We start from the raw sequence: 23,571 nt of genomic DNA on the forward strand, positions 1-23,571 counted from the left end.
TTTTCAAGATTACCAGCATCATTATATATAATGGATACACCCTCCATTTTTGGCAACTTCACTCACTTTTGTAAGGATGACAATAAATTCATTAAGGATAAAATAAATATCTTAAAGTAAAATTATTACTAAATATAAAAATGTAAGATAAATCCGATACGTTGCACCAACAGGAGGAACAACAATCACCAGTGAATGTTGCAGCGGCGGCGGCTGGGTACTCACTGTAAGTACCCTACTACCAACTCCAGCAGCAGTAGCAACAACTGGAACAACAATTGTTTAATTTTAAAATCAAACATTACACGTGCGATTAAACTAGTTATTAGAAAATTTTTCACTTAATAAAAATTATAAATATTCCTTATTTACATTCTCGCTCCTTAAATCTTCAGCTATATAACTTCTACCCTAAAAATTAGGATATATTTATTGCCCCCTAAATCATGTCAAGGCTAAAAAAGATTTTTTTTTAAAAAAAAAAGTAAACAAAGCATTTACCTTTTTAAAAGCACAACATAATGGGAGGCAACAAACGTTAATAATGACTATTGTTCACTTTCATGAGCTTTCTTCTGCAAAAACCTCTGATTCCCTTGTTTTCCTCTTTCACCTTCTTCAACTCTTTTGGGCCTCACCATAAACTCATTTTTCCTTTATTTTAGACAAATTCAAATTTACAGCGAAAATATAAATTCTGAGCTTTTTTTGTCTGGTAATATGTACAAAATTAGTTTGTACGAATAGTATGTATGAGAGAGAGCACAACACACCATTTCTCACTCTCTATGTTTGAACATAGAAATTATCGCGCATGATGGAGAACACATCAAAAAAATCGACGGAGAATGTAGCGGCTGGAGGTGGGTAAGTGTGAAGTGCCTTAGAAATATTGTTTGAATTTTGTACCCTTCACTAAAAGTTTTTGTTTTAGACAAAATCATGTCTTTTCTATTGTTCCAATATTTAAGAGTTGAAAATTAATTAAATATTTATAGCAAAATCTTTCCTTATTAAAAGTCATCAGAATTAATGTTAATTAATATTTTTTCATTAGTTTAAGAATTTTAAAACTAAAGTTGATTTTAAGAAGATTTAAAAAAATCTAAAAGTAAATATGAAAGCGTTAGAATAAAAAAAAAAAGTCCCAAATTAAAAGTTTTAAATAAGCAATCAATGATTTTTTAAATATTTAACTTTCAAAATAAGAAAAGATTTTAAATATAAAAAAAATCGTACTACAAATATGGTTCACATCTAAGTGTCTCTTTTAGCCTCTAGCAATAAGGAAAAGAGGTACTGCATGAGAAACGCAAAATGATGGTTAATTAAAAAATCAACCACTACACATGCGAGACTCGTGTGATTAAACTAGTTACTAAAAATTCCTTCACTTAATAAAAATTATAAATACCCTTTATTTACATTCCCTCTCCTCAAATCTCCCAATATATAGTTTCTACCCTAAAAATTAGGATATATGTATTGCCCCCTAAATCATGTCAATTTTTTTTAAAAATAAAATATGAAACAAACATTTACCTTTTTAAAAACACAACACAACGGTAGGCAACAAATGTTAATAATAACGATCGTTCACTATCCACAAGGTTTATTCTGCAAAATCTCTGACATCCTTATTTTTCCATTCACCTTCTTCAACCTCTTTGGGCCCACCATAAATCACTTTTTTCTTTTTTTTAAGATAAATTCAAATTTACATCGAGAATTTATAAATCCAAATTTATAGAACACAACGAAACTCCATGAACTTCGTTAATACATTTCGTCGAACAAAAGTGAATCTAACACGTCTAGATGAAAAGGTGTTGTTTCAAAAAGAAAAGTTGTTAAATTCACAACGAGAGACATCTTATTAAAGGTTTAAAATTTTTCGTATCTGAGCATCTTATTAACTAAATGCCTTTTTTTGGGGATATTTAGATGTTAATTAGAAGATCTGCAAAGTAAATTTTTCCTTAAATGTGGTAATTATCGTTGTTTTTCATAATTACAACAAATTAATTATTTCTTAAGATGTTACATCAATCGTGTATCTCTTTTAATATTATGTATCTGAAAAATTAAAATTTTACTAAATCTTGAAAAAAGTTGGGATAGCGTGTAGTTATCGGTAAATTCGTAGGAATTTATGTAAAATAAAACTAAAATTACATAGACTTTTTCTTTTTTTGTACTTTTTAAGCTTAAAGTTAAATGTTTAAAAGCACTTTTTATTTTTATCAAATATCTTCAAAAAAAATTAAAAAATACTTAAAAGCCAAAAGTATTTTAAAAAAGTTTAATTCAAACACTCTCTAAACATCAATTAATAGAGATAATATGATAGGTCACTTTACCAACAATTATTAAGACAATTATTTTCTTAATAATTGTGACAAATTAAAACATAACAAACAAATTCAAAGCAAAAGAGTAAAATACATTACAAATTAACTTTTTTTAATCTGAACATGTTTTTATTCTAATTAAAATTTTCTACAAAATTATTCTTCATTCCAACCCAACATATATTATATGTACACACACCCAACCCAACTCACCCATTTTCACCCGACCCGTCTTCATTGTCATCTTTTCCACCTTAAAACTTCCATTAAACCTCTTTCTATCAAAACTTTCAAATTCTAATGCCTTTCGTTTCAACATTTTATCATATTAGCTGTTATTTTGCCTTTATAGACTATTCGGTCACCAACATTTACGTTATTGTATTTGAATCGTCTCTTTATCGCAGTTGAATTAAACCTGTTTTTGGGTTCAATTCATGATTTTAGCTGTTGAGAAGTTGTCGTTTTCGATCAGCACAAAAAAATGGATGTGGCTGAGGCATTTTTTACTTAAATGATTTCACCGGCTGCCGCTTACAAAGAAACGAGGTTCCATCCGTTATTGAGGATGGTGGATCTCACTCCCCCATTTATTCGCTAATATGTACAAATGTAGTTTGTTACAAATAGTAAGAGTGCACAATAGAATTGGACTACTCTTCTCCATTTCTCACTCTGTGGTTGGGAACATAAAAAGTAGCGCCTACGCAACAATGGAGAATGATTTGAAACGATCGGCTGTGAATGTCGATAATGCACAGGAGGGAGGGGGTTACCCATGCAGGGTCCCTCCCACCATCTCCAACAGAAGCAGCAGGAGGAACAATAATCGGTGGTGAGCATTGCGGTGGTGGGGAACCCAATGTAGGTACCCTATTATCATCTCTTTCAGCAGCAGTCGGTGGTCAATGTTGTGGGGGCGGCGGCGGCAGCTGGGTACCCACTGCAATTACCCTACTACCAACTCCAGCAGCAACAACAGCAACAACTGAAACAACAATCGGTGGGGAGTGTAGAGGCGGCGACAGAAGCTGGGTACCCACTGGAGGTACCCTACAACCAGCTCCTTCAGCAGCAGCAACAGGAACAGCGGTTGGCAGAGAATGCAGTTGCGGCGGCAGCAACGGCTGGGTACCCATTGCAGGTACCCTACTACCAGCTCCTTCAGCAGCAACAACAGGAACAATGGTTGGAAGAGAATGCAGCTGGCGGCGGTGGTGTCTGGGTAACCAATGCAGGTACAAAATAATACCAATATGACTTGTAAATCCAATTGTTAAAGGTAAATGTTACAGGACTGGCATACACATGCAATGTACTTGCCAAAAAACTATTATCTTAAATAATATATACATAAATATATTTTATTCTAATTAAAATCAAAATTTTATCCAATATGATTTTCTACACAACTAACATGTATCTAGCCCAATTCACTTATTTTCATCCCGACATGTTTTTCGGCCATCTTCTCCATAGAAATTATCGTCCTTCGTCTAAAGCATAATGGAAAGTAAATCATAACAATGGGCGGAGAATGCAACGGCAACAGCTAGGTACCCAATGCAGGTACCTTACTACCATCTTCAACAACAGCAACTGGAACAACAAACGGCGGAGAATTCAACAGCGACGGGATACCCGTTGTAGGCACCTTACTGCCAACTCCTCCAGCAGCTAAAGGAATGGAAACAGGAGAATAATATTGAATATGGTATATTAGTAAAGCTAGTATTAGTTACGTTGGCATTATTTCCTATACGTTGTTTAGTTTGATGTACTAGAAATGATGTCTTGTAAAGTTTTTATAGTATTTTTTTACAAAAATACCATCTGCAGTTCTGCACTCTAGTTTTGTAAACCAAAATGTAAGATAAAATAAATATGAAATAATACCAATCTTACTTGTAAATCCATTTGTTAAAATTAAATATTGCATGACTTGCATACACGTTCGATGCACGTGTCGAAAAACTATACTTTTAAATAACATATACATGAATATATTTTATTCTTTTAAAATCAAAATTTTCTCCAATATGATTCTTCTACACAACTCAACATATTATCTTAACCCAAATCACCTATTTTATCCCGACCAGTTTTTCGGTCATATTCTCCTTAAAAATTATTTTCCTTCCTCTAAAGCATAATACAGAACAAATTGCAACAATGGGTGGAGAATGCAGCGGCAACATTTGAGTACCAATGCAGGTACCATACTACCAACTCCTTCAGCAGCAGCAAAAGGAACAGGAAGAACAACGGCAGTTGGAGGTGTTTTGGGCCTTCCAATTCAAGGCGATTAAGGATAGTGATTATATAACTAAGGAGTCGTTTGGTAGAGTGAATTAGAATAATGTTGAATATAGTGTATTAGTAATGCATGTATTAGTAAAGCTGGTATGAGTTATGTTGACATTATTTCCTGTACGTTGTTTAGTTTGATGTATTAGATATGATATGTCTTGTATAGTTTTTATTGTATTTGTTTACAAAAATACCTTCCACACTCTAGTTTTGTAAAACGAAATGTAAGATAAAATATGTACCAAATAATACCAATCTGACTTGTAAGTCCAATTGTTAAAAATTATTATTACATGACTGGCATACACGTGAGATGCACGTGCTGAAAAACTCTACTTTTAAATAACATATACATGAATATATTTTATTCTAATTAAAATCAAAATTTTCTCCAATATGATTCTTCTACACAACTTAACATGTTATCTAGCTCAAATCACCTATTTCACCCCAACCCACTTTTCGTCCATCTTCTCCTTAGAAATTATCGTCCTTCGTCTAAAGCATAACGGAGAACAAATCGCAACAATGGACGGAGAATGCAGCGGCGGCAGTTGAGTACCCAATGCAGGTACCTTACTACCATCTTCAACCGCAACAATAGGAACAACAATTAGAGGAGAATGCAACAGCGACTAGATACCTGATGTAGGTACCTTACTACCAACTCCTTCAGCAACGGCAAAAGGAACAGGAAGAACAACGACAGTTGGAGGCGTTTTGGGCCTTCCAGCTCAAGGCGATTAAGGATAGTGATTATTTAACTAAGGGGTTGTTTGGTAGAGTGAATAAGAATAATGTTGAATATGGTGTATTAGTAATGCATGCATTAGTAAAGCTGGTATGAGTTATGTTGGCATTATTTTCTATACGTTGTTTGGTTTAATTTATTAGATATGATATGCCTTGTATAGCTTTTATAGTATTTGTTTGCAAAAATACCTTCCATAGTCTAGTTTTGTAAAACAAAATGTAAGATAAAACATGTATCAAATAATACCAATCTGACTTGTAAATTCAATTATTAAAAATTAATATTACATGACTGGCATACACGTGCATGCGAAAAAACTATAATCTTAAATAACATATATATAAATATATTTTATTCTAATTAAACTCAAAATTTTCTCCAATGTGATTCTTCTACTCAACTCAACATGTTATCTAGCCAAATCACCTATTTTCATCCAAGAATTCAATTAGCAACAATTAATCTATAAACTCCTGAATATCTTTTTTAAAATTATATTCTCCAAATAATAAAAAGTTGGAAAGTTGAATTATGGTTAAAAATTAATCATGGTAAAGGTTTAACCTATACTTTCCCCTCTCCCCGCAGCTATAAAAGGCCAAACCTGAAAAGATTACTTTTCATTCAGGAAAAGAAAGCCTTTTTTCTTATTTTTGTTATAATCACCTTCATTAATTATTCACGGATTTCGTTATAAAATATTTAATTTCATTAGAAAAACTGAAATCAAATCTAATCATGATTAATAAAATATAACACTAAAATTATCATTATAATTAGGTTTTACTCTGAATAAATCGAACCTCGAGTCAATCTTAAAGAAGAAGAAGTTATCATTCAACACGATCTCACAAAATCTTTTCTCTCCACCTTTAATTGCAAAGAAATGATTATGTAAATTTTAATGTAATTGTCCTTATTAATTAAGTAATTATCCTTGAGTTCTATTATTAAAAAAATAATTTCTTCAAAAAATTAATTGTTGAACAAATCTAATCACAATTATTCTTTTCTTTCTGCCTTCAATTACATCAAAAAAATTTAGCAGATTTTAGTGTGATTGCCTTCGTTAATTAATTATCCACAAGTTTCATTATATAAAAAAAAAAAAAAAATCTTCCAAAAAAACTAAAGAACAAATCTAATCCCAAGTAACAAAACAAAAAACACAAAATTATCATTTAATTGAATTTTATCCCGATAAAACTGAACATCAAATCAATCTCAATAAAAAAGAAGATATCATTTTACACAATCTCATAAAAACCTCTTTTTGTTGCCTTCAATTACATTAAAAATTTTAATTATAGATTTTATTATGATTGTCGTCATTAATTATCCACGGAGAGTCATTATAAAAAGTTTAGTTTCTTCAGAATACATTGAAGATCAAATTTAATCACGACTAATAATAACACGAGAGCTGTCATTTTAATTAGGTTTATCCAGAAAAAGAATAAACATCATATCATTTTGAAAAAAAGGAAAATACATCATCCAACATAGTCGTGTGAATTTTTTTCTTTATCTGCCTTCAATTAAATCAAAAAATGACTTATAAAATTAATTACACAAGCAAATTTATCAAGTTTCATGTAAATATCTCATTTTCATCACTATTGGTTCCATGTTTTTAAAACGGTTAACACAGTCACGTGATTTATTTATTTTTACCTTTAATTACATCAAAAAATGACTTATAGAATTTATTATATTCACACTCGTCTATAATCAAAATATTCCATTATCAAAAAATTGACGCAATATATACATGTAATATGTATACATCAAAATTAATATAATCATAATATATATAAAAAAAAAATTCTAACTTCATCACGTGAAAACACGGAGGGCTCACTCTTCACGTGAATGTCACGTTTATGGTGCTACATTTTAAATCAAACAATGAGAATTTTATTTTTTTTGTTGAGTTGTCAGTTCGAAAATTGAATGAAAAAACAGTATAAAAAGAGAGAAAGGTTACGCACAGAAGGCCACAGAAAAAAAACAAGTCACTAAAATGGCATATTTGCCTCAGTTTCTTTCCCTCGACATCCGCGATGGAGGTTTCGGTGAAGGCGGTTGTGGAGGCATCGGTGGTGAAGGCATTGGCGAAGAAGATGTCGACAATAGAGGTTTCAGTGAAGACTGTAGCGAAAGAGCAACATCGTCATCTTCTGGTGTTGGTGCCCTAGCAAATAAGGATCAGAAGATAGAATCAGCTGAACAGCTAGTGCTTGATCTCAACAATCTTGAATTTCGTAAAAGTGTTCTTTTAGAGCTTTCAGAGGTTTATTCTCACTTTCATAGGTGTATTTTCATATTTTGATTCTATTGTTGCATCGTTTTATTTTTTTTTATCGAATGTGATCTAGATTAATAGAATGTGATTTTGCAAAATGTAATTTAAATTTTACCGATTTACTCCGAAAAAACTAGACATTGATTTATTCTCGAAAATTTTAAAAAGTCACTAAATACAATCTCACAAAATCTTCCTTTTTTATTTTTAATTACATTGGAGGATGACTTGTTTTTATTATGATCGCCTTTATTAATTTTTCATGACGACTACCTCCTCCTCCTCCCCCACCACCTTTGTCAATGCCATCAAAGTCTTTGATACCGATGTCGACTAAGAGAGATTGAAGTAAATTTGTCATTTTTAAGGACCCAGTCGAATGTTTTTTTTTCTTTTTTTCCCTTTTGCTTTCTATGTACTGTTTTTCTCTCCTTTTATACATAGTTTTTATTTCTGAATCGAACAAAATAAAGACCCGCAGTTTGTTTGACTTAGCTTATTTTTCTCCAAAAGTGCTTATTTCTTCTAAAAATGTGTTTATTTTAAAAAGTTAATGTGTTTTGTCAATTTTTGGGGAGAAAATAAGTGATTTTAGGAAGTAGCAGAAACTGTTTTTTATAAGCTAAAAAGGTAGTTTCTTTCTAAAAACACTTATTTGAAAAAAAAAAAATTGAATAAAATACACCTAAAAAAACTTTTAAAAAAATTTGATCGAATATTAATTGCTGTTCAGGCATGTTTTTAAAATTTATTTGTCAAACACAAACTGCTTCTCAAGAAAAACACTTTTTCAATAAGTACTTTTCAAAGTAAGCTAATTTTAAAAGTCTAACCAAACATAGTACGGATTTTACTATTTGATTTTAAACTATGACACTAATTAAAGAAAATGTGACACTCACGTGAAGCTTGAGAAATTTGTTTATGCCATTTGTGTTTCACCATTTTCATCATTAATGGTGCAACACACACATCAAAATTAGTATTATCTCATCATAAATATAAATAATAAATTTTTTAACTTCACCACATAAAAACACAAATGGCATAAGCGAAACTTATCAAGCTTTACGTAAATGTTATATTTTTATCATTGATGGTGCAACACACGTACACCAAAATTAGTGTTGTATAATATAATTATAACTAATAAAATTTTTAACTAAACCACGTAAGAACACAAATGACTTGAGCAAAGTTATCAAACTTCATGTGAATATCACATTTTCAACACTGTGTGGACGCAACACACGTACATCAAAACTAGTATAATATAATTATAATTATAAATAACAGAAAGATACTCAGGTGATTTTTTTCATCCGTCTTCACCTTAATAAATAGAGTTACCAATATATATTACTGGTAAGAGGTGACAGGTATCTTTTGAATTTAATCGAGCTGCATGAAAGCTAGCACATACACCAGTTGACATGTATCTCATGAATTTAATTGAGGTGCGCACAAATTTTCACAGACACCACTTGACATGTATCTCAAGAATTTAATCGATGTATACGGAAGTTGACGCAGAAACACAACTTATTAAAAATTGCAAAAACAACATAAATCCCGACAATTTGAAGCTTAATTAGAGAAAATCTCGTTATTTTGTATAATTCTTGAAAATTTCAATTTTAGATCCGTCGAGATACATAATTAGCTCCTGATACATCCAACGAAGATACTTTTTTTTCTCTGTAAAGATACATAATTAACGCTCGATATATTTTTTTCGATTTTGGGTCTGTCGAGATATATAATTAACTTCCAATATATTCAACGAAAATACATTACTAGTGTATTTTTGTAATTACTTTTTGAGGATGAAAATTTGTATAAATATGATAAATTAAGACGTATGTTTATGTTATTTTTTCTTAAAAGAAAAAATAAAAAAAAATTAATTTGACCACATAAAAATACAAATTAGCTTAACAATAAATCAAAAGAATACAAATTAGCTTAACAAATATTATAACACTACACTTGAATGTCACGTTCATATTGCTACTATATATACGTTTTAATTAATTTAAATAAATCAAACGGTTGGCAATTTTGTCATTTTGTTGCGTTGGCATTCGGAAACTGAATGAAAAAAATACTAGTATGAAAAGAGACAAACTCAGTACATAGAAAGCAAAAGAAAAAAAAAAAAGAGAGGTGAAAATGACAAATTTACCCTCGTCTCTCTCACTCGGCGTCGGCGGCGGAGGCATAGGCGGCGTAGGCAATGGTGGCGGAGGTATCTTAGGCTGTGGCGGAGGTATCGGAGGCGATGTCGGAGGAGGAGGAGGAGGATTGTCGTCGTCTAGTGGTGGTGCCGGAGCTCCGGCGAATAAGGAAAGGAAGCTGCAATCGGCGGAGCAGCTAGTGCTTGATCTAAGATATCCTTAACACCGTGAAAATGCTCTTTTAGAGCTTTCTAAGGTTTAGTATTTTTTCTCCTCAATTTCAGAGGTTTATTTTCGTGTTTTTGTTTTGTGCTGTTTGTATCGTTTTATGCTTTTTATAGACTCATCGTGGCATGATTTTGTATAATTCAATTATGAAATTACGGTAAAGAGTTTAGACCCTAGGGTTTTCGTGTAAATTGAACTGAAAAATTTAGATGGAAAATTCAGCTGAAAAGTTTGGATGGAAAATTGAGCTGAAATATTTAGGTGGAAAATTAAGCTGAAAAGTTTAGATGGAAAAGTGAGATGGAAAATTGAGCTGAAAAATTTAGATGGAAAATTGAGCTGAAAATATTGTTGTATGGTATCATTTTAGTTGTTCTATTGACTCATCGAGGATTATTTTGTATAACTCTTAAAGATTAAGGTGAAGATATGTCTAATTAGGAGTTTAGCCCTAAAACATAGAAGAAACCCGAAGTCCTAAACTCTCAATTATACAGAACTTTACCGTAATTTCAGAATAGAATTGTACAAAATCATGCCCGAGGAATCCATACAAAATTATGTCTAATTAAGAGTTTAGCCCTAAAACATAGAAGAAACCCTAAGTCTTAAACTCTCAATTATACAGAACTTTACCGTAATTTCAGAATTGAATTATACAAAATCATGCCCGAGGAGTCCATAGAGAGAATAAAATGATACAGCAATTCAAACGGAACATGAAAGTAAACCTTTGAAGTGAGAAGAATAAACCTTAGAAAGTTTTAGAAGAGCATTTTCATGAAGATTCTGTTCAACCCCTATATTCCTATTTTGCTGCTCACTTCTCTTCAGCAATGTGCTCATATTTGTGTGTATGTGGATCACCAAATAATTGACGTTTTGGATTGGTTACCATTTTGTTGTTCTGCTAAATAAGTATTTAGATTTACCTAAAAAGATTTATTGCCTTTGTTTTCCTTTTTCAGAAGAGGGAACTTTTCCGGGATTTGGCCCCCTTGTTGTGGAACTCATTTGGTACTATCGCTGCACTCCTACAGGTACTTTGAGAAATGCTTCATTATACTTCTACAGTTAGTCTCATCTCCCTTCTCTCAGATGCTTGCACACTGCACATTTCTTCAGTGATCACAGATGCTTCAGTCCTCACACTACAACAACAACAACAACCACAACAAGCTTCAGTCCTTACACTGCACCATTAAAAGTGAGGAATAAAAGGAAGAATCTGTAAGACCTTTTACAACAAAGCTGTCAAGGAAACATCTTAATGACCTTTTGATTGGGTTATTGAGTAATTCATATGATTAAAATTGAAAAATGTATCATAGAGTCCTATATTGTTTCGCTTAACATCTTGTAGTGTCTTGGGATGATATGTTTGTGAAATTTCTGGTTGGGGAATGAGTGGGAGCTAGTCCCATGTTGGCCCATGGGTGCGTCCCTGGTTGTAATTTGTACTCAACTCATAGCAAGGTTGATTTTCCAATAATGGGAACTAGACAGTGCATGTCATTTTCTTTGTGTATGTATATGTACAAACTGTTTTAAAATCTAATTTCAATTTAACTGTTTTTATACCTTGACCAACTTAGATGATAAACAGAAGCTACAATATTGAGGTGGTTGTATGCTTTATCAGTGCATATATTATTGGTTCAGTTAAAATAACTCTTTCTACCATGATGGGATTCTGGACTTATATTCTCTCAGCTAGTTCATTCATATTTCTTGAACTTTTATTGTGGACAATTTCTGTCCAACTACTTTGTTTCTTCTTTTTTAACTTAATAGTGTGGAAGTTACTAGCTGTTTCTATAAGTTTGTAAATGTTAAATTTACTTGTTTCCAGGAGATAGTTTCTATCTACCCTGTTTTGTGCCGCCAAACCTAACTCCTGCGCAATCCAATAGAGTTTGTAATGCACTAGCACTTCTTCAGGTATATTAACTTCTTTTCCTTGTGGACTTTTTCTCAATGATTCTTGATGCTTGTCTCTATTATTCTTTCTTGTTGGTGATCTTAAAGTAATGTGTTATTGTCATTATATAATTTCTTTTATAATGATTAAATGCCGGGGGTCTATCGGAAACAACCTCTCTACTTCTTTAGAGGTAGCGGTATGGACTGCGTACACTCTACCCTCCCCAGACCCCACGATGTGGGAATATACTGGTTTTGTTATTGTTGTTGTTGTATAATGATTAAATTGCCAACATTAGGTGTAGAAAATTGGATATGTTTGGGTTTGCGTTATATGTATCAGGAGAGGTGGAGGGTGAATGCAACTGACTGGAAGGTGTTCAAAATTTTTCTTTCTCGGTGTATAAAAATAACTGTTTGCAGTGAAGTAGTGTTGAATTTTCTTTCTGTCTTGGAGCATGGCAAGTATCACTTCCAAATATCTGTTGCTAGCATAGTACAAGTACTTTAAGATGTAATTGTATTCCCATTATGCCTCTGTTAATTAGATTTTTTATTGGTCAAGGTCAAATCTTCTATCCTACCTGTTGAAATAGTTTTTCATTGCTTTCTATTTTATAGTGCGTAGCCTCTCATCCTGACACTAGAATGTTGTTCCTCAACGGTAACGATTCTCTTCCTCTTTTTTTAAAGCTCTCTTATCTCTTTGTCAATGGTCATAAGCTTGGCTTTTTTTAAATACAAAAAAAAGCCTTTTCTAACTCTGCTTTTAGGTGGAATGTCGTTGCAAAGCTAAAAAATTGTTGACTATGGTGATTTGTATTTGCTTGTGGATGCAAGTTCTTTTCCATAACAATGGCAGGGACATAAAAAATCTCAACGCTCCTCATACATTTCTTATGCCACCGGCACTTGCTTGGTGTTTTTCACTTATTTTTTTTTTTTCAAAATAAAGACCTTTCCTTGACAGTCGCTGATGTCCATAAAGAGGAAGAAATGAAGATTACGTGTTTGTGGCCTAAGGTTCTTTGAAGCGCTGGCCGGTGCAACAACACAAACATGTAGTCTTAGATACCTACCCCAGCCCCATATTATTTTCATGTATAATGCTTTGTAAGCTTCACAAACTTATAAGTACATCTTAAAAAAGAAAACAAATAAATGGACTTCGTAATCATGATGTGTTCTCGAGATCTAGATAGACTTTTATGTGATGATAATTGAAATTATGATCCATCATAGTTGTGATATTTATTCTCTCTCTTGAATAAATCCTTCTGATAGTTTTCTACTTTGCAGCACATATTCCTTTGTATCTGTACCCTTTTCTTAATACAACAAGCAAGTCAAGACCTTTTGAATATTTGAGGCTTACAAGCTTAGGTGTCATTGGCGCCCTCGTGAAGGTAATAAGTCTACTGTATTTCATGCGTCTCGTTTTCTACTTCCATTGTTAGTATAAAGATTTCGTTCATGATCATATCCTCCGGGAATGACCAACTATGAAAAAGAAACCATGATTAAATATAATTTCAGGAGCTAAACATGATATTAATGGTATTTTTAACCTAAACCATTTTTTTTCTAAAGCTTACGGTACTTTGTTTCTTTTGGGTATCTTTGCACAGGTAGATGACACTGAAGTTATCAGTTTTCTTCTTACGACAGAGATCATTCCTCTGTGCTTGCGCACAATGGAGATGGGGAGTGAACTTTCAAAAACAGTTAGTGCTTCCCGAAGCCAGTTTCCAATTACATCCTCCTACTTCATTGGATTTTCATGCATCTAAATTATCATTTTGACAGGTTGCAACTTTCATTGTGCAAAAAATTATTCTTGATGATGTGGGTCTGGATTACATCTGTACCACGGCGGAAAGGTTTTTTCCAGTAGCCCGAGTTTTAGGGACTATGGTTGGTGCACTTGCCGAACATCAAGGTTGCTGAAACACATAATTAGGTGCTATCTCCGTCTGTCGGATAATCCAAGGTTTGTTTTTGCGTATGTGTGATATATCGCGATCCTCTTTGGGCTTTCTCATTTCTGTGAGGCTAAAGGCGACGTGCATGGCTTATTGCAGGGCATGTGATGCGCTGAGAACTTGTCTTCCCGATATGCTTAGAGATACCACCTTCAGCAGTTATCTTCGTGTAAGTAATTCTCGGCAAACATAAGTAGCATTCCTTTTCCGGCATTAGACCCTTCTTGTTTTTTCTGACTACACGTGGGTTTTTCGCGTGTGTTATCAGGAGGATACAACAACGAGAAGGTGGCTGCAACAGTTGCTTCATAACGTTAGCGGGAATCGGGTTGCTCTACAGGCTGGAGGATTTGATCATTTGCTTGTGAAGTTAATTCATACAACTAGCACTTGAATTAGAAACTTCATAGGATCTTTTGTTGGTGTATTTAAGGCACATACTTAGGAATGCATTTCTGTGCATATGTTATGTGAATTATGTGAATTTTTATGAATATTAATATCTGTTATTGAACGGATTCATAATAGTTTCTATAATAAAGTTTGTAAATCACTATAAATAATATACTTTTTACAAATGGCACTTGCAACCCCATTTTATAGTTTTCCATAATGAGCAGTGACAACCGATCTAGTGATTAATAAAATAAGATAAATCATAAGAGTTTATGTAAAAATTTAATAAAATAAGATAAATCATCAGAGTATATGTAAAAATTTTAGTGAAAGCAAAAAATATTAGGCAATTTTATTTTATTTACCTAAAATTTGATGGATAAAATCACCTACTATATCATAACCGAAGTTTTAATGGGTAAAGTTATACACAATTATTCATTTTCATTACTCATATCAATGAGATTTCATATACTTTCCCCGTAATGAAAGGCAAAACTAATAATTCATTGGTGGGATAGAGCGATCGCTTCACGAAAGCCTAAAAATGAAATCCAATAAATTCAAATCTTATAAATTCGTATTTAGTCGAATCTCAATGTGAATTTCAAACATTGATCAAGAAATTTTAAAAATAGTCAGTTTTTTCTCAAATATCACTATTACTATTAAAAAAGAAAAAATATACACGAGAGATGTAAAAAAAGAAATAAAAGTTATGTAAAATCTAATTCTTTTGAAGCTAATTACAAGCTAATTTCTTTCTATTCAATTTTTTTTTCAAAATTACTATTTTTTTTTTTGGTTTATTACATATACATTGTTATAAAATAATAAAAAAATAAGAAGAAGAGTAGAGAGAATAGAGAGAGAGTGATTCTTATTTCTTCTCTTGAGAGATGAGAGATCATAAGATTGTCAATACAATGAACAAAACCCCTCTATTTATAGGAGAAATTTACTCCTAGTTTGAGAAAGACGGATGCTTCAAATCCTAATAGATATCAAAGTAGATCTTGATAGACATTCACTATAATGTAAATATATTTATAACAGTCTCCCTTGAATGTCTAATTGGTAGATAATGTGCCTAGTTAAAATCTTACTAGAAAAAACCCAGTAGCAAAAAAAATCTAGTGAAGAAAAAAGAGTACACATCTCTAATGATACGCATTTCTGCTGCCTCATTAAAAACCTTACAAGGGAAATCCAGTGGGACAAAACCTCGTAAGGAAAAAAGAGTACATCGTGTATTAACTCCCCCTAATGAGAACATCCTTGACCTTTGCATCTCGATCTTGTGCAACATCTTCTTGAAAGTTGCAATTGGAGAAGATTTGGTGAATAAATCAGTCACATTGTCAGTTGAACGAATTTGTTGCACGTTAATATCATCATTCTTTTGTAGCTCATGTATGTAGTAAATCTTTGGCAAAATGTGCTTCGTTCTATCTCCATTTATGAATCCTCTCTTAAGATGTACTATGTATGCTGAATTATCTCTATATAAAACTGTGGGTAGATTGTCATATTTCACACCACATTTTTCTCGAATGAGATGTATCATGAACCTCAATCATACACATTCTCGGCTTGCTTCATGAATAGCTATTATCTCAGCATAATTCGATGAAGTGGCTATGATAGACTGCTTTGTATATCTCCACGATATGGCAGTACCACCACATATGAACACATAGCCTATTTGAGACTGAGCTTTATGCGGGTCAGATAAGTACCCAACATCAGCATGACCAATCAGATCGTGACTGCAATCTTTAGAATAAAACAAGATCATGTGTTTTATACCATTTTGATGTCTCATAGTAGAAGCAGAAATATACCTTGCTAACAAATTGACTGAAAAAGCTATAGGCCTTTTAGTATTTGCAAGGTACATGAGTGCATCAATTGCACTAAGATATAGTACTTCATAACCAATCCAATTCGATATATTTTGAATTTCAGCAAATAATCTATTGCTTTGAAAATCTCCAAGAGTTCCAATGATGTTCAAGCAATAAGCTTATACAATATAAGGATTATAAATAAGTTTCCCAAAAACTTTTATATGCTTCAACCATTTTGAATCCTTAAAAGTTTTCACATAAGTTTTGTCAAGTGACAATATTCAACAGTTCATGAGTGACATCTTCAAGTGTCTGGATTGCAAATCAAATAAGTTTTATGCTTACCAAGATGCATACTTTCATGTCACGTGATAAATGTTTCTACGTCAGCATGCTTAAATAAACATAGAATTCAGATCCTCGTAATCTTTCACAATATTGCACCAATATTGTGTCAAAGATATTGATGATATATCATTTCGTATCGGTTCACAATGCGACATAACATTTTGAGATCTCATCACTTCATTATTTTCAGTTACATGAACCTCTCATAAGGTTTCATGAAGTGTTATGTCGTAGGCTCTTCAAGAGCTCATTGCCTTCTTATTATAATTATTTGCTCCTTATTTTTCAAGGACTATTTCATTTGGAATCGATCAGTCTACCACACTTCACGCATGCATAGACTTTGTCCTTTAGGAACACAAAATAAGAGCACTTGCGCTTAATATGAGATGCTTTCAACATTTGACTTGAATTATCTTTTGGATGAGGATATGGTGGTAATTCCTAACTTATTTCATAGCGCTTATAATCTTCCCCTTATGTTAGGAAAACTAACATACATCCTCTACTTTTTTGAGGAATCCATCGTTGTGCATTATGGTATATTTATTAATCGTATACCGCACATTAAAATTATTAGATGAAATAATTGGTTCCCGACCTTGAACCAATTGAGAGGGAAGAAATAATCATAATTTATTGGTCTAATGCATACAAATGCTATTGCAATATATCATGTTTCAGACCAATACATTAAGTTTTGTTCTCATTAACAATGATTTAGATATTTATCGAAGACATTTAATGCTAAAGCATCATCATCAAGATGAATTATCTTATTACACAATCTGAAAATTATGCTCAATTTATATTGAACAAGTAACTTTATGAATGTCAAACGTAGGTTGACCATGAATGTACATGTGATCATCTTATTGATGCATATTTTTAACATATCACATGATAGGTGAACGGGCCCATATTCACCTTTTATACTTTTCAGATTTAAAGGATTCAATCCCAAAACTAGTTGGTCCAACCAACTTATCATGAGAACAAGCGACATAAAAAATTCTTGAAGAATCTTGTATTTCTTCAATATATGTCTAATACTCAATATGCACATCTTTGAGATGTCATAACCGTTCATGTCAATTTATGAACTTATTTATAGTAGTAAACTCCAAGTCTACATGACGTGTCTTTTTACTTTAGTAAATTTCATATTTACTATGACATGAATAAATTTTTGAATTTACTACTTTAAAGTAGATTTCAGAATAACTCTTCTCAATTATTCATCCTCTTACGGAGGTGAGTTGTGATACCATCACAATCAAGTGCACGTTTGCATTAATAAGTTTCTCATTCCCCATAGGAATAGAATATAATCGTGCCTTAAGCATATTAAATTCTGATAGTTTATAACCTCTTTCATGATATTGCTACTTAAGGAGCAAATCGAGGCATACATATGATCTGGAGAATTTTTCTCCATCATATCTTATGATCATAATACACGTGCAAAAATATCATTACTTTTGATGATCATTATCATATTGTCCCTCCACGCGTATATTTGTGCATTCAATCACTTGCCTTCTTTCAGATATATTATGCACTGCTACCACATACACCTCAAGAATGAAGTAAGTTGTCATATTTCAAACTTATCATATATTGATACCACATTCACTTCATGGAATGGAGCATATTCAATGGGTCGAATTTCATGACTTTTCATTAAACACTCATTATTTTGCCTTAGCCATCATAATATCATCAATATGGTGTATTGAGATTCAAACTGAACATCTTATCCATATAAAGACGTCTTAGGCATGAATCGATGGGACTTGAACCCAACATATTATCATCCTTTTTGATAATATTATTTTTGAGGAATAAATTTAAAATATAAATGGTTCCAAACCAATTATTTTTCCTCAAATTCAATAATAATTATATTAATAGTAGCAAAAGAAAGATAACATGTAGAATTACTAACCTTGAAATTCAGATTTATAATCTCACCTTGTTTGGCAGAGTGTTTGGCAGAGTCTCGTGCTGATAACGTGTTATAAAAAATAAAGAATAAGAAGAGTAGAGAGAATAGCGAGAGTGATTCTTATTTTTTCTCTTGAGGATGAGAGATCATAAGATTGTCAATACAATGAACAAAACCCCTCTATTTATAGGAGAAATTTATTCCTAGTCTGAGTAAAAAAGAATGCTTCAAATCCTAATAGATCTTGATAGATACATACACTATAACATAAATCCATTTATAACATTTTTTTCAACTATTATTATTACTTAATTTTGCACGTATATATATGCATTCGTATAAAATTATGTGATATATTTAGAAAATGATGTATCCAAACTTTTTTATTAGAATCAAGGATTATGATGTAACGTAATTTTTCCAAAAAATATAAATTCAGGAAAGTGACAATTATATCAGCCATTTGCTTTTTTTCCCGGGAAAGCACTGCCGAATTTTCACATTCAAATTCAAAAAAAAAAAAAAAAACTTCAAAAATTCATACAATTGCCGGAAAATTGCTCGACGAAGACCGACGCAATTAGGTTTCCGCCGTCGCCGGTGGTAGAAATTATCAACGCGGCCACATCAATAAAGGCAATAAAAGAACTATTGAAGTAAATATCAATTTAACTAGACGAAGCTTCTAGAATGTCACTGCGTAAAAATTAACTAAGTTGCTTCCACTCTTAAAAAATTGTGAGTATAATTCTTGTCACGATCCGGCCCGAGGCCCTGGCCGCGACAGGCATCCCGAACCACACAGGCCCGAGATACCCCTGTCTCTACCCAACCCACTAGTGATATTGTCCGCTCTGGGCCTAGGCCCGCACGACTTTAAAATGCGTCACTAGAGAGTAAGGCTTTCTCACTTATATACCCAGCATCCCTCCTGTGTTTTGCCGATATGGGACTCCTTCCTAAGTTGGGGTGTCACATACACCCCCCTTACGGACTCGGCGTCCTCGCTGAGGTTTGCCCCACCGAATGAGATTTGCCTAGATTCAGGATTGAGGTTTTCCCCGCCTTATCGGAATTTGCCTACACTCAGTTTGAACTCTGGCCCACATCGATAGGGATGACACAGAAGTGGCTCTGATACTATTCTGTCACGACCCGGCCTGAGGCCTTGGCTGCGACGGGCATCCCGAACCACACAGGTCTGAGATACCCCTGTCTCTGCCCAACCCACTAGTGATATTGTCTGCTCTGGGCCTAGGCCCACACAGCTTTAAAATACGTCACTAGGGAGTAAGGCTTTCTCACTTATATACCCAGCATCCCTCCTGTGTTTTGCCGATGTGGGACTGCTTCCTAAGTTGGGGTGTCATAATTCTGTTCCTTCGTTGATCTTCTCCATGAATTGTGAGCTATTAAAGTATCAATTTAACAATATAAAGCTTCTAGAATGTCACTGCAGAAAAAGTAACTAAGTTGCTCGGACTCTTCAAAAATTGTGAGTATAATTTTGTTCATTCCTTGATCTTCTCCATGATACGAGTATCAATTTAACAATATGAAGCTTCTAGAATGTCACTGTGGAAAAATTAACTAAGTTGCTCGGACTCTTCAAAATTGTGAGTATAATTTTGTTCATTCCTTGATCTTCTCCATGATTCGAGAGCTATTAAAGTATCAATTTAACAACATGAAGCTTCTGGAATGTCACTGCGGAAAAAGTAACTAAGTTGCTCAGACTCTTAAAAAATTGTGAGTATAGTTTTGTTTATTCCTTGATCTTCTTCAAGATTTGGGAGCTATTAAAGTATCAATTTAAGAAAAACGAAGCTTCTAGAATGTCAGTGCAGAAAAATTAACTAAGTTGCTCGAACTCTTCAAAATTGTGAGTATAATTTTGTTCATTCCTCGATCTTCTCCATGATTCGAGAGCTATTAAAGTATCAATTTAAGAATACGAAGCTTCTAGAATGTCAGTGCGGAAAAATTGACTAAGTTGCTTCGATTCTTCAAATTGTGAGTATTATTTTTTTTAGTTCCTTGATCTTCTCCATAATTCGAGTGCTATTAAAGTATCAATTTAAGAAAACGAAGCTTCTAGAATGTCAGTGCAGAAAAAATAACTAAGTTGCTCGGACTCTTAAAAAATGTGAGTATAATTTAGTTGGTTACTTGTTCTTCTCCATGATTTGAGAGCTATTAAAGTATCAATTTAAGAATAGGAAGCTTCTAGAAGAAGATCTTACTCGTTTGAAGTAAGTGCAGAAAAATTAACTAAGTTCCTCGAACTCTTTAAAATTGTGAGTATAATTTTGTTCATTCCTTGATCTTCTCCATGATTCGAGAGCTATTAAAGTATCAATTTAAGAATACAAAGCTTCTAGAAGAAGCTTTTACTCGTTTGATGTCAGTGCAGAAAAATTAACTAAGTTGCTCCGACTCTTCAAAATTATGAGTATTATTTTGTTCGTTTCTTGGTCTTCTCCATGATTCGAAGGCGGTTAGTAGCATATTTCTCGAAGGGCGACATCAATAAAGGCAACAGATATAATATCCAACTTATTATTTCTTTTTAATGAAGTTTAATTGATAATTATAACCAATTATTAATATTGATTAAGGAATTAAAAGGGACAAGTCAAAAGACTTCTTCAGTTTCAAGTTTATAACATTATAAGTGTACTACTAGGACTATATATTATTTCCTTTATCCTTGGAAGAAATCAGCAGGCAGCATAGGAGGAAAAAAAATAGGTTGGGGAATATAAAGGTGGGATTAAAGCTTCTTAGTTTTTAAGGTATGAAATTTTTTCCATTGTTCTTTAGCATGGAATTAAAATATACGTACAACAGTGTTGTTTTGTTCATGAAATTAGTGCAACAAGCTAGAATAGAAATAACTAGGACATGTTGGCTTCCTGAAAATTTGAGGTGGAGTACTTACATAATGGAGGTTATGACATCTGGAATGATATAGAATCATGAACAGTTAAATCTAACTAGTGATGGCTGTTACTTTCTCGAATAGTCACGTCCTTTGATGAAAACAAAATTTCTTATTCTTGCAAGTGCTAATTTTGTTGTGTTGCTGAAAGTTTCGACCATTTAAAGACTTTTAAGAGGACATAACTTTATGGTGAAAATGTTTGTGAAATGAACCTTTGTTTGAGAATTTTTTTTCTTTTCCTCATCGTTGGTTTCATGTTGGACAGTTGTATTAGAAAATTATTGTTAAAACAATAGGTACGGTGTGAGATGCTAAGTTCTAGCTGTAAGTTTAAAAGTTAAGGATATTGAAGCTTTGCTGAAATAGCATAATTGATATTGTTATTTAAAATTTTGTTTAGATTGATCTCGTTGGTCGTTGTTTGGTTGATGTCCTACATATTGCAAGTTGGGGAAATTGTCGTTAGTGAGGTAAGTGAGACTTTAAGGTTTGATGCTTTCTTTTCAAATTTGCTTTATAAAAATTATATTTGTCTACCTAGTCCATCCGTTGGAACAAGCGTGCGACTTGGTAGAATAGGTAGTATTGATTATTTGTGGATATGTATTTGTAAAATTTTGTGAAAGTTGTTTAGTGATAATATGTGAGGTGATGTAGTAGTGTTGAATATATTTTTCGTCGCTGCCATTATAGTCTCTAGGGGCATACATAGCTGCCTAATATGTTAGGGGCATTACTTATGCTGTCGTAATATGTTAGGGGCATTACTTATGCTGCCGTAATATGTTAGGGGCTTGTACATGCTGCCGTAGTAGACTTTTTGGGGCATTATATATACTGCCGTGGACTGTTTAGGGTGCTAGGCCGATCACCTTCATTGCCGTTTATGACAAGTCGTGAGAGGGGATTGAGTGGAGATATAGAGTGATATTTTTGAACTTCCTTTTGGATCTTATTGAGATTACCTTATGAGATACATTATGTACATATTATGTAATACCCCGTAAAATTTTCACGACGTTTAAGCCTTCTGACTACGTTGAAGGAAATCTTATGCCTTGAAATTCTATTAAGCATTTCCAAAACTTAGTTTATTTTTGAGTCCTTAACTTCGGGGAAAGGTCATAGAATATCCTGGGTGAGATTCGGAAATTTTTGGAGTAGCGTAAGGGCACGTTTGGTATGTCAAACCAGTGGCAAAAGGCGCTGGTCAGGTGCCCAATTTTCAGTATTTCAGTGTCAACTTGTAACAATCATAACTTCTTGTATCTAATGAACTGGGAGAGCTACTACATATCAAATGAAATCTCTTTGAGTCTTCTTTCCAATGCAATTGGTTTCATTCAATTTGAATAGCTGAGCAAATGATATGGCCAATTTACGCCAGCATATCAAACCTGTCAACTGAGGGACAGCTGTGACTTTGTTTGTTTCCTTAGGGGTATTTTAGTCTTTCCTACCCCTATATATATATATCCATAAACACGGAATTAATGGTCATTTAGACCAAAATCTGATCCTTATTCTCCAAATTCTCAAGAACAACTTCCCTTAGCCCCAAAACAAAAATCAAGATCCCTCAAAATTCAACCGTAGAAATTCAAAAATAATTTAAGAGTTGGGATCCCCATTACAAGAGCTACAAGGAGCGCCTATCAATTTTGCAAATAGAGTTTCCTATTCAAAAGTTCATTAATACTCATAAATTTGAGGTATGTGGGTGTTGAACAAGAATAATCCTTCCGTTCTTGTGCCCAAAACTTAATTTTTATTACAAGATATGTTTTTGATTTTATATGGTATTTATGAAATTAAAGTTGAATATATTTATACCAAGATACTATTTATGAGATTATGGGATTATGAGTTATTTAAGTTGTGATTTTCATGACCTTGTATTTATTATGTCTTGAATTAAAGTTTATTTCATGAGTTATATCCTTTACTTATGAATTTGTATTGTTGAATGATTTCAAGAATAATAGTGGGTTGAGTTGATATTGAGAATTGTTATGAGTTTTGAATCTTGAATTTGAGTCTAAAGATTTGGTATTG

At 32.8% G+C, this 23,571-nt stretch overlaps 1 protein-coding gene and 1 pseudogene across 1 annotated transcript; both read left to right on the top strand.

The window, feature by feature from the left end:
* Window positions 1-2,435: 2,435 nt before the first annotated feature.
* Window positions 2,436-4,187, top strand: LOC107866015. Its single transcript, XM_016712197.2, has 2 exons — window positions 2,436-3,589; window positions 3,831-4,187. Exons 1-2 carry the CDS (start codon window positions 3,096-3,098, stop codon window positions 3,856-3,858), a joined length of 522 nt encoding a protein of 173 aa, XP_016567683.2. The 5' UTR covers window positions 2,436-3,095; the 3' UTR covers window positions 3,859-4,187.
* A 5,581-nt stretch (window positions 4,188-9,768) lies between these two features.
* Window positions 9,769-14,613, top strand: LOC107862722 (annotated as a pseudogene).
* Window positions 14,614-23,571: the final 8,958 nt, after the last annotated feature.

This window comes from Capsicum annuum, chromosome 3 (genome assembly GCF_002878395.1).
Source record: "Capsicum annuum cultivar UCD-10X-F1 chromosome 3, UCD10Xv1.1, whole genome shotgun sequence".
In the NCBI taxonomy this organism is placed as follows: domain Eukaryota; kingdom Viridiplantae; phylum Streptophyta; class Magnoliopsida; order Solanales; family Solanaceae; genus Capsicum; species Capsicum annuum.

Excerpts from the sequence above, each read along its gene's own strand:
- LOC107866015 (XM_016712197.2), top strand. The coding sequence starts at position 3,096 with ATGTCGATAATGCACAGGAGGGAGGGGGTTACCCATGCAGGGTCCCTC. Across the intron at positions 3,590-3,830 it reads TGTCTGGGTAACCAATGCAG|AAATTATCGTCCTTCGTCTA; the intron begins GTACAAAATAAT and ends TCTTCTCCATAG.